Below are 10,925 nucleotides of genomic sequence, written 5' to 3'. Positions count from 1 at the left end.
GAAAGGGAGAAATGGAGCAACATCCTGTCCTCCAACCCAGGAAATAGCACCACATCGGGTCAGGGCCTTTCCATGTTGTCTGTCCTTACCATAGACTGTAAATATAAAGAACTTTACTCATTAGATACCATCATTTATAGGCTGCAAATGAAAACATAAAAGCTAGATTGCCCATTTTATGTAATCATCATTATTGTTCCCAGGCCCTTTTTACATAGTGTCTCAGCAGTGCCTCAGCAGAATGTAGTTTTACAGGTCGTTGACAAAGTCTTCTCCACATTCAATCATCCGTCTCAGTGCGCTCAGTATCAGTGTATCAGTGTCATCACTTGTCTCGTGCTCTGAGTGGTAGTTCTTCACAGGAAAGATGCAGCTTGGAGGGAAACCCAGCTCGCCACTCGCCTCCTCAATCTACATTTAAGAATTTGACATTCAAGAAATGAAACTGCTGATCCAAGGAGATGTTGCTGTTACAATATTAAACAGTAAAACAAAATGATATCCCAAAATGAATTACAACTCTTTACAAACTACATTACAGACAGAAACGTACCTTTTTCTTCAGGTGCTTGCTCTTATACACGTTCCTTATATCCCTGCCGACCTCTGGACAGGCTTCATCAATTTTGGTGAGAATAGCAATTTCAGGAATGTCTGCCAATACAGAGCAGAATCAAAATCAGTTAAAAATAATGTTGGTACAGTTATTTTATTGCATTATCATATTTGTTCTTATTATATAAAATAGAATATATATATAATTTATGTCAGATCTAATGTTATGCATTATTGTAAAAGCCTAACCCTTACCCATGTCCCTGGCTGCAAGTCTGACTTCCCTCAACTTTCTCACAGAATCATCCTGCATTCCTGCTATGCTGCCAGGGTTGATACAAACTAGAACATGAACTCTGTCATTTAGAGAGGGGTCTCTGTTGTAGTGTTGATCATTCTCAGACAAGGAAGACCGAGGATTGAACTGAAAAACAATGTTAAATTGAATCAAAAAATAAGATTAGAAATCAGAAATACAATAGTTTCTATTGGAACCTTGTTAGTTTTCCATATTTCATCTGCAAACTATTTATCATGCAGGGATTGTGTTCCTCAAATATATGCAACAGAGATAAGATTTAATTAATTCAGTTGTACATTGTAACCATTCTTCACGTGTCCCTTCATGGCCAGTTTGATGTCTTCCACACAAACTCCTTCATCCTTCTCGAGGCCCATTATGTCATTGAAGACAAAAGGGTAATGTGTCCCTGGAACCTTTTGGATTGTGTACTCTCTGTACTGTAAGACAAGAAAGTCCCGTTACCATAATGACATGGCTGTTAGGTTGCCTTAAAGGTCAAAACATTACATCATAGATAGTATCAGAGGGATGAAACCCCTCTTTAATGGTCATATATGCAGAGCACACAGCACACACAGTGACATATGGCCTCTGCATTTAACCCATCCAAGGAGTCTAGTACTAGGAGCAGTGGGCAGCTATTGTACAGCGCCCGGGGAGCAATGGGAGTGGGGGGGGGGTTGCCTGGTCCCTTGCTCAAGGGCACCACGGCAGGGCCCAGGAGGTGAACTGGGACCTCTCCAAGTAGCAGTCCACACTCCATATTTAGGTCTGTTCGGGGACCCTATGGCTCCTTGTCCAAGCCCCTACTGACTGAGCCACTGATTGGCAAGTTAACTCTTTATATGATTCATCAGAGGTAATATTTTCATTCATGTTATTATTATTTTAAACCTTTCTCTCCTTTCATCCTTCTGCCATTCGTGTCAGAAGTAGATGTAGTGGGGAGGAAATAGGTGCGGCATATATCAATATTTTAGTTACACTATATTGTGAAATTACAAAGAAAGCTTTCATTTTCCTCTGCCACACTTGTTCTCTCCCTCCACTTCATGTCCAGTTAAGTAATTTCCCCGTCTGTGCTGCGGGTCTAGCTGCGTTGTTCTCTCTGTCCAGCAGAGGTCCTCACTGTGTTTCTGATGTACAGTTTGGCAGCTCCCTCCAGTCAGGCAATGATCCGGTCCCTCTGTGTTCCTGTGTGCCTGCCCCAGTTCGTCTCTGCTTGTTATTTAGTGTCCCTGCCTGAGCAGTCAGCCCTCCCATGTTTCCTCGTATGCTTTAATCTTTTGCTTGGTCCTCAGACCTCAGTGGAGCCCTAATCCTGTTTCCTGGTCCGCTGCTCTGCATTCTGGTTCTTGCTCGGTGCTTGACAAGCGGTTTGCTTAGTGATGTGTTTAAAGCAGGCCACCTTTCCCTCTAGCAATGTGCAGATATAGGACCAAATGTATCTGGAAACTTGGTTACTAAGAGCATATTTTAGTCTTCATCATCGATCACATTTGTTTTGTATAAACCAATTTCACAAATTAGGCTAAAGGGTTTTTAAAAAATGTAACAAAAGACCTTCTGTCCTTAGACCCTCGCAATAGACAAGGAACACTCCCCAAAAGAGAGGCCTCAAATTATGTTTTTCTTAAGTTCTCCCTGGTCTTGCATAACAAGAACTTTTGTTTGCGCTGCTCCCATTATCATTCTACTACAGGGGGTAAAACAGCGATGCAAAACAGAGACACACAGATAGTGGAAGGGTAGAAGAAATCCACATGATTTTCCCTGCAACAGGCTTATACCCACACTCTCTATCCGGTGAGTCAGACTTAAGTTCCTCCTGATAAATCCCTTCACAATCAACAACAGATGTGCAGGTGTAAAAAATAAGTATTACTGTGAGGCAAGTATTCTCCCGTCAGCTTAAGGCATTAGTTTTAGGATGTTGTTGTGTGATAAAAAACAAGACGCCACGCTCAGTCTTAAACTGATCCACAGTATGGCAGAATGTAAACATCAGCAGAATAGCCGAGGAAATGTTGAGTTGCATGTCAAAGTCTGTATTTTGTAGCCACATACTGTGCACGACTGTTTACCCATTGATGTGTTTTGCCACCCTTTATCACACACAAGAAGCTGGAACAGACACACAGAGAAGCTCAACGGAGCCTCTCTAAATGCATGTTTGTGTTGAACATTATTCCACCTGCTGATCCTCAAGATCCAAGACGCAATCTCACAAAGCATGTCTGGCAACCAAGATAAAAGCAGGAAGAGGTACAACATCCGGATAGTATAAAACAACAGGTTTTAGATGCCTTGTAAACAAAGGCTCTAACAACACTGTAAAAACAGTCAACAAAACTCAATTTTTTAATGTAATTGACTGGTCCTAAATTAGTTTTTGTTCAATGCGCGTTTAAGTAACAATGAGAACATGTTTTAAGAACTCATTAATTTGTAAATTAATATGGCATTTTCTGAACTCTCTGATTTGGAAAACTTCATTAAAAAAAGTTTTTGTCAACGCCACGGTCATGCCACGCCCTCAAACGAGAATACCGCAGTGTGAGACTTCCTGTTCCTCTTTGCAGCGATTCTTCAGCAGTTGGACACGTGTTTGCGTTGGATCCTCTTCACCTGAGTTATTAATTACTGCTTTTTAACTAGCAAGTGTGATGTACTTCTCTTGTATTCACAGTTTTGAACGAAACATCGACATTTTAATGCATGCCAGCGCCATTAATGCTGTTAAAGTTAGACTCAGCCCTGTCGTGCTCATGTAGTCTATTTTTTCGTGCAAATTGTGTTGGGCAAAGTTTGCATCAAGTGTTACCGACGCAATTATGTTAAAAGTGGTTAAAGGGGACCTAGAGGAATGAGAGACAGCTCGAAAGCGCTGAAGACGCTGTAGTACATATGCCAGGCCTGTAAGTGGCGCTGTGGCAGAATCAGCCCTTGCAAAAACAGGGCTGGAAAAGAGCAAATAGAGAGAAATGAGGCATGGCTAAAATGCATGATCTGTTTGGTATTTTGAAAAAAAGACTTCACAGACATGTTTTATAGGTATGGCCCTCCAATATATGTCTCAAATATAGCATAATTGGTCCACTTTAAGTTAAGAGTACGTATTAAGAATCAACTCTGCAAACTGATCCCCTGTGCCGCTCTTGTCACGGTTTTAAGTTTGTGTGTCTGGTAGTGGGTGTTTTTCTGTTCTCCTTGTCATGTTTTCCTCTCTGTCTTTTTTTCCCTGTGGTTTCCTGTCTGTCGTTAGTTTTCCCTGGTGTGTCTAATTTCCTGATTATTTTCACCTGTCACCCCTTCTGTGTCTCCTGTGCTAATCAGCGTCAGTTCCGCCCCTGATTATTCCCACCTGTGTCTTGTTAACCTGTGTTTAAATTCCCCTGTCTCCCAGTGTTCAGTGTCAGTTCGTTTTCGTCTCTTGTCATGTTCAGGTCTGTGTTCTATTGTCTCTTGCTGTGGTCAGGTCTATGCTCCTTGTGCTTTTGAAAACTGTGATTCCTCACTACGTGAGCGCTTTCATTTTTTGTTCTCTATTTTTGTCATCTCGGCTAGAGATTTGATAGTTACCTTTTTTGTTATTCAATGCTGTTTTGGAAAATAAAGTATCCAACAAATACTTTACCTCTGTCTCCCGGGTCGTGCAATTGGGTCCTACATCCTATAAGTGTCTGAGATCTTAACAGCTCTAAGCGTTGGCCGGGCACCGTGATGCGGCCGCGGGGCTCAGAGGCTCTCCTGCCGTGCATGTTGTGCGGTAAAATGCCTCCGCTAAAGCTATTCCCTACTACTTTATAACCCAGCGGTTATGTAAGAGTAAGTTACTAATGCGCCTATTTGATATTAATTCCTCTGTATGTATTTCTTCGTTTGTTTTACTGTGAGCAATTAATTATCTCTCTAGAATCTTAGATGTGTACCCAATTTAAACTCATAGTCTGCAGTTACAGCAGCAAGTTATTATACAAAATTAAGTGCAAACTATATTTTTCATGCTTATGCATCGCTATAGATGCAAATATAGGAATCTGCAGGAGAGTTAACGTTTGCTCTCAGTATCCAGTGACGGAGGTGACTTCAGTCAGGCCCAATTTAGTAAAAGTGTGTATTGGGCAAGCTGCATTTATAAGGTCAGCAAGATGTGTTCAATATAGTCCAGTAAAATGCAGTCTTTACCGAGAAATATCAATAAATACAGTTTTATTAAGGAGATGTTTTACCCTAATATAAAGTAGATATTAGACAGTATGCAAACGAGATAAAGGAGTGTATATTTAAGTAATTAGGATCTGCTGTGTAGAGAATCATGGAATTGTACTGGTATCTACCAATACCATCCTTAATAAATGCCATCCTTATAAATGTATATATATACAATACCGTTTGAAATGATACTTGTGTTTTAATTATGTTTGATTCCATTAATTGAATTAAAGATGTTTTAATGAATTCTACTGAAATGATTGTTACATTGTCATCATGTAACTATTTTGTTCTTTTATTTGCCCAGAAAACAGTCACACCTCCTCTTGAAGACATTTTGCCTCCTGCTATCGACTTCAGGTTCACATCAGGTAAGCCCTTGAGTGTGTCAGACTAAAGTTGTTGTTTCACAGTTTAATTCAAGACGTGTTATGTATATATATACTAATATAAAGAACATCAGTTACACGTAGCCATTTCAATTTTTTTTAATCACAGATGGGATGGAGATGTAAACTATGCAGAATGTCACCACCACAGACTGTATATATAAAGGTAACCACTCAAAGTGATATTTTAAAACATTATCGACTCCATCATTGAACCTTTGGACAGAAACGTGCCTTGCCCTGCATTCATGTAGACTGGCCTGCGCTCTCACTTATCAAGATAAAAGTTGAAATAACCGTCTGTTCTTTTTATTCGAGGACCCATGTGCCACTTTATATACATCTCTGAGCATGAGGTTGGGTTAAAAATAAGTAGTTGGACATTTTATGAACTATATCAATATCATGACTATCTGTTTCATTTTCTTACAAACCAGACTTCTTTTTGATGACTTAAACCCCTTGTAATGCATGTGAATAGCACCTCTGTTACCGTCTGTTAACAGCTAATGTAAACTATCTCGTTATGATTTCAAGACGGATTTGATTTTAGTTTTGAGGAAAACACATGGTGTGTCCTGATTTGTACTCAATTTAGTGTTTTGTTTGTATTTACAGGGAACAGCAGAGGTCGAAGTGCAACAGGCTCGTGATGCACAGCATGAAGTTATACGCTGCCCACGAGCCAGATGCACTAAAAAATAACCATCAAGTAATAACCATGTGTCTCCATGTATGTGTTTTGCTTTTAAATAACTTGTTACTGTTTTATGAAAACTGTTTTGAAATAATCACATTTTAATAAAAGGTATTAACATGTCCATAACGTTTTCGTTTAATCTGCAATGTTTCGATGCTATCAAATATTTAAAGGGTTGGATTGAAATCGGGAAGAGTTTGGTCGTATATAGGTTCCGGCAACTCAATTGTGTTTTATAATTTACTTTATTTATTCTTGTCTTATGTGGTTCTTAGCAGATTGTTATTTGCATTGGTTACACTTCATATCTTGGCTTTTAATTGTAGACCCAACTCATCTTTTCACATGCAGAAAAAAATCACATTAGCGAGTTTACCCAACTCCTATAATTGCTTGGAACCACTTGACACTTATTTTTTAAGTTTTAGCAAAATAACACATTGAGTAGAGGAAAACAAAAAAAAGTACGTTTCACCAACAAAATATATGCAAAAGTTGACTAAACTCTTAAAATGGCTTGGAACCACTTGACATATATTTTTTAAGTTTGAGCAAAGCAACAGTTTTTACAGTGAAGGCTGTACTTCTCATTCACCAACAAAGAACTTCAGGTATAAGAGAAACATATTTAAACAGCTTTAGAGCTGAGCATTTGTGTTTTGCCAATGACAAAACATTTAGAAAATTAGGATAAAATCGCATGTCTGTGGTTCTCCATTGAAATTCCCCAGATTGCTGTGTGAGCTTCATGTGACAAAAGTAACACATCTTGGTAAGATGGATACTCTACATAGCCATCTACAAATAGGAACAAATGTCAACTGCTACCTACCAATATAGTTGAGCAGTATTTTAGAGTTTGTAGTAATTACTAAGCCTCCTGGTGGCCACTAGCAAACACTTAAAGCAATAATAATAAAAATAATAACATATTAAATAACAAGATCAATCATAACAATATTAATAATAATTAAAACAATGAGAATTATTGCTGCAAACTAAAATATATTCTAATCTTAAATTATTTATTAAAACATGGAAGGCCAGACAAAATTGTCAGATTTATCCAAAAATATTATCAGGCGATATGCAGTCAAGAACCAAGAGAACGTTTTATCGCACTCTTTGCTGCTGTTAAGTTATAAATGTTATTTTGTGCGATTAGCTTATTACTTGTTAGTATTCATGTCTACGTATGTATACAAAAGTGGAAATACACCATTGATCAAAGTTCACCTGTGGAAAAGAAAGACATATGGGACACAATGAGACTGAGAGAAAATAAAGAGAGAAGGTGATAGAGATGAGAGAAGATGAGCAGGTTCTGGATAGCATTAGCATTATGTCCCTGTGCTGTCAACACAACAAGTGAGGAGTCTCAGAGAAAAGGACAGGCCGTGAATACAGAGAGAGGAAAGGAGGATGAGATGTTAAAGCCACAGATGAGAGGTGGATTATTCCCAAGTATTTTACATTGACAATCAAAAACACCTACATTGAAGTAGCATTGAGGTATATTTAATGTTCTTTAATCAAAACACAATGTTGGCACAAAATCTTTCTTTCTGTACAGTAATGTATGTTCACAACAGAGATCCCCGAATGTAAGGTTCATTGTATCACACAGTAAGAGTGAGCCTAATACATTTATTGTTTAAGTGCTTAGTTATAACAGTACATCAACCCATGCTTTTCTGTTATATTCATTGGTAGATCATGAGTGGAAATGCAATGTACTATTTTGTGCTTTCTTTACTCCATGTACATCGATTACTGACAATATTTAACCTTTATTGTTTGCCTGTTTCCTGTTTCTTCATCAGCCAGATACAGTCTATGGTGACAGCATGATTTCAGAAAGTGGTGCAGAAATAAAAATGTTAGCCTTTTTACGGCTCCCTCGTCTCAAAGTCCACATGTTTTTAGCTGGATGCATGAAATAAGGTCTGTGGTTTACAGTAGATTCAGAGATTATGCGCAGCCATGGGAATGTGATGTAGTTTGCTTATAGCCGTTAGCTTTCACATCTGTTGATTACATTTAAGCTTCAAAAATATAAAGCAGTGTCCATATTTGGAGATTATCCGGCTGAACAAGAGAACCAAAACCACAGATCTTATTTTCCGCAATATTCCAAAATACAATAGATTTATCGTGGGAGCCCTTGAGATGCTAACTTTGGGGTCGGCCTACAAAAATCACTGCCCCACTCTATTGAGTGGCTGCTCTGACTGAGCCTATTAAAATGCCCAGGCACTCACAATTATTCCAGACAGACTTGTATTAATTTCTTCATTGAAATATTGATGTTTCTGGTCGTACATGAGTTTGCACATCCTTTGTTCATTGTTCTTGAGTGCAGCAGTCTCATTGTCAGCCTTCAAAGGTATATTAGCATTTAGCGTCCAGCTCTAGCATTCTGCCTCACTTAAAACAGCAGGCATCAAAGTCCCCAGAAGATCAGAAATGTCAGTTGGCAAGAATCTCAATGTATCTTTCCCCTTTGTCATTCGGTAGTCAAAACACAGTACACAAAATGCTGGGTTTTACAGAGCTCTAGTGTAAGCAACACAATATCAGCAAATGAATGGACATGACAAACCTGCTCTTGCAGCTAGAAAGTGCTTCCCAGAGATACAGGACACACACAAGCTGCAAGTGTCTCACATTAAATGGGAAAATTACAGACCTCAATACCCTTTTACTACACTTGAAAACATCTTAAGGTCTTTTAGGAGGCAAGGGGGGAGGGGGGGGAGTTGCCTTTGTGTGTTTGAGAAAGATGACATGTCCATTTCTCCATGCATTCTGTGATCATTTGATGAGAAATTATCCATCGCATAGCATACACTGAAAGGCAAGGAAAATCTCACAATGTCTGAAAAATAGTAGCCGTTAAAGAGCTAAAACAATGTACAGGACATTTACAAAAGAGGAATCCATTTCTAATACAGCTAGCAATAACCGTGGTTGTTGTGGTAACTGATGTACAGGAAATGAGTGACATAAGAGGTTCTACTGCTGTGCCAGCTCATATCCTTTTTTTTCCTTGCAAGGTACTCAGAAGAAAAGCCATTTTCTGATTTTAACAATACAGCAGCTGAGCTCACAACACCCAGAGTTTTCTCATTAATAAAAAAAACTGCTTGTTACTTCTTTTAGTTTTTTGTCCAACAATACCGCTGCCCCTAGGTGCTTATGTTCAGGTAGTCTGTCGAATGAAAGAAAAATGAGAACTGCACCAAGCTGCAGATTTTTTTTCTTATGAGCAGACAAATGATTGTCAATATTTTTTTTTGTTGATGGCTCATAATAAGAAATCTCACTTTGATTACAGCAGGTTCATCAAGTCAAAAGTTGGCATCTACAATTCACATTATGTCCCACTGGTGTAACACAAATTGAGCACTGGAACAACACCCTTCATCTGTGTGGGTAAAATGGCTCTTTGGAACATCACTTCCATCCTCATCATCCTGTTCATTCCCCCAAAAACGGTTAGACGTGGGTCTGCATGCGTTTCTGCAGAGGCCTGGTGAGGTCTGAGTTCTGAGAGGAGGACTGGGAGTAGTGGGAGGAGGACGAGGCGGAGGTTTTGTTGTCCTTGTCAAACTGCACGTAGCCTTCCTGCTTGCTGTAGCTGCTGACGCTGCTGTCACACTGCGTGTCGATGAAGGAGCTGGAGTCGCTCAGGGAGCTGCGCTGGAACTCCCGCTCGCACAGTTCGATGGAGCTGCTGCCCATGCCCAGGACGAAGCGCTGGCTGTAGTCGTACAGGCGGTTGGGCGTGGCCCCCAGGGTGTTGTAGATGTTGGTGAAGGACATGCCGGTGGGCACCCGCTGCTTGCCCAAGGTCATAGTTCCAGCAGGGGGGCTTCGGACTAAGTCGGGAGTCTGGCTCTGGGCCAGGGCCATAGTGGGGGTGGGTTGGTTCTCGTTGAAGGTGTTGACACTGTAGTAGCCATTGGTGGGGTCCTTGTTCATGTAAATGAAGCACAAAAGGACAATAACCTACATTATTGTTGTTGCCCTCAAATTAATCGAGGCTTTCGTAAAAAAAAAAAAAAATCGGAAATGTTGACTTTAATTAAATGTATTATGTCGGCATATTTCACATAACTATATTAGGTTAGTTGAAAGCAATAATATAATGTTTAAATAACAAAGATAAGGTGCAACTTTATGTTATTGCTTTCAACTAACCTAATACAGTTATTTGAAACTTGTTGAATACATTTAATGAAAGTCAACGTTTCAGTTTTTTCAGTGTATAAAAACTCACCACACAATAGACAAGGGATTAATTAACAAACAGCTTTTCTCATCCGTTACTTTCTCCTCTGAGGATCAAAGTAGAATCCCAAACCGTAATTATATGGGATGTTGAATTAACAAAATAAATAAACAGGCTAACATTGAAGCAGAGAACATACTTAGTGTGAAGGACCTGCCGTTGACTTATCTATTCAATAATTAATTATTTAATTGCTTCTCTGTCATAGTGTGAGGCTCAGGTTTGGAAAGGCTAAATAACTTTTTTTACCTGTCGCTGCCCGCCTCCGGCGTCTATAGAAAAGAGATCGACTCAGTGAAAGCACTGCCTGCTGACCAATCAGAGCTCAGTGTGCGGAGTTTAAATCTATCAAGTCATATTACAGGATAAAGGAATTACAGTTTAAACTGCCGTATGCAGAGAAGACGCAGACGTGTCGCACTTATCATTCATATCACATCATCAATCAGATCATCGATCATATCATAT

At 39.4% G+C, this 10,925-nt stretch overlaps 1 protein-coding gene across 1 annotated transcript; it reads right to left on the bottom strand.

The window, feature by feature from the left end:
* Positions 1–15: 15 nt before the first annotated feature.
* Positions 16–1,444, bottom strand: LOC104950071 (interferon-induced protein 44-like). The gene is made up of 4 exons (XM_010776565.1): positions 1,153–1,444; positions 811–979; positions 554–654; positions 16–411 (listed from the first exon to the last, which is right to left on the bottom strand). The coding sequence occupies exons 1-4, from the start codon at positions 1,231–1,233 to the stop codon at positions 250–252; spliced, it is 513 nt and encodes a 170-aa protein (XP_010774867.1). The 5' UTR covers positions 1,234–1,444; the 3' UTR covers positions 16–249.
* Positions 1,445–10,925: the final 9,481 nt, after the last annotated feature.

The sequence above is a fragment of the Notothenia coriiceps genome, unplaced genomic scaffold (genome assembly GCF_000735185.1).
Source record: "Notothenia coriiceps isolate Sejong01 unplaced genomic scaffold, NC01 NC01_scaffold00000253, whole genome shotgun sequence".
Classification (NCBI taxonomy): Eukaryota; Metazoa; Chordata; class Actinopteri; order Perciformes; family Nototheniidae; genus Notothenia; species Notothenia coriiceps.
Note: the sequence above shows the minus strand (reverse complement) of the source record. Positions and strands in the feature narration are given on the sequence as shown.

Excerpts from the sequence above, each read along its gene's own strand:
- LOC104950071 (XM_010776565.1), bottom strand. The coding sequence starts at position 1,233 with ATGGGCCTCGAGAAGGATGAAGGAGTTTGTGTGGAAGACATCAAACTG. Across the intron at positions 980-1,152 it reads ACGTGAAGAATGGTTACAAT|TTCAATCCTCGGTCTTCCTT; the intron begins GTACAACTGAAT and ends ATTGTTTTTCAG. Across the intron at positions 412-553 it reads GCAAGCACCTGAAGAAAAAG|ATTGAGGAGGCGAGTGGCGA; the intron begins GTACGTTTCTGT and ends TCTTAAATGTAG.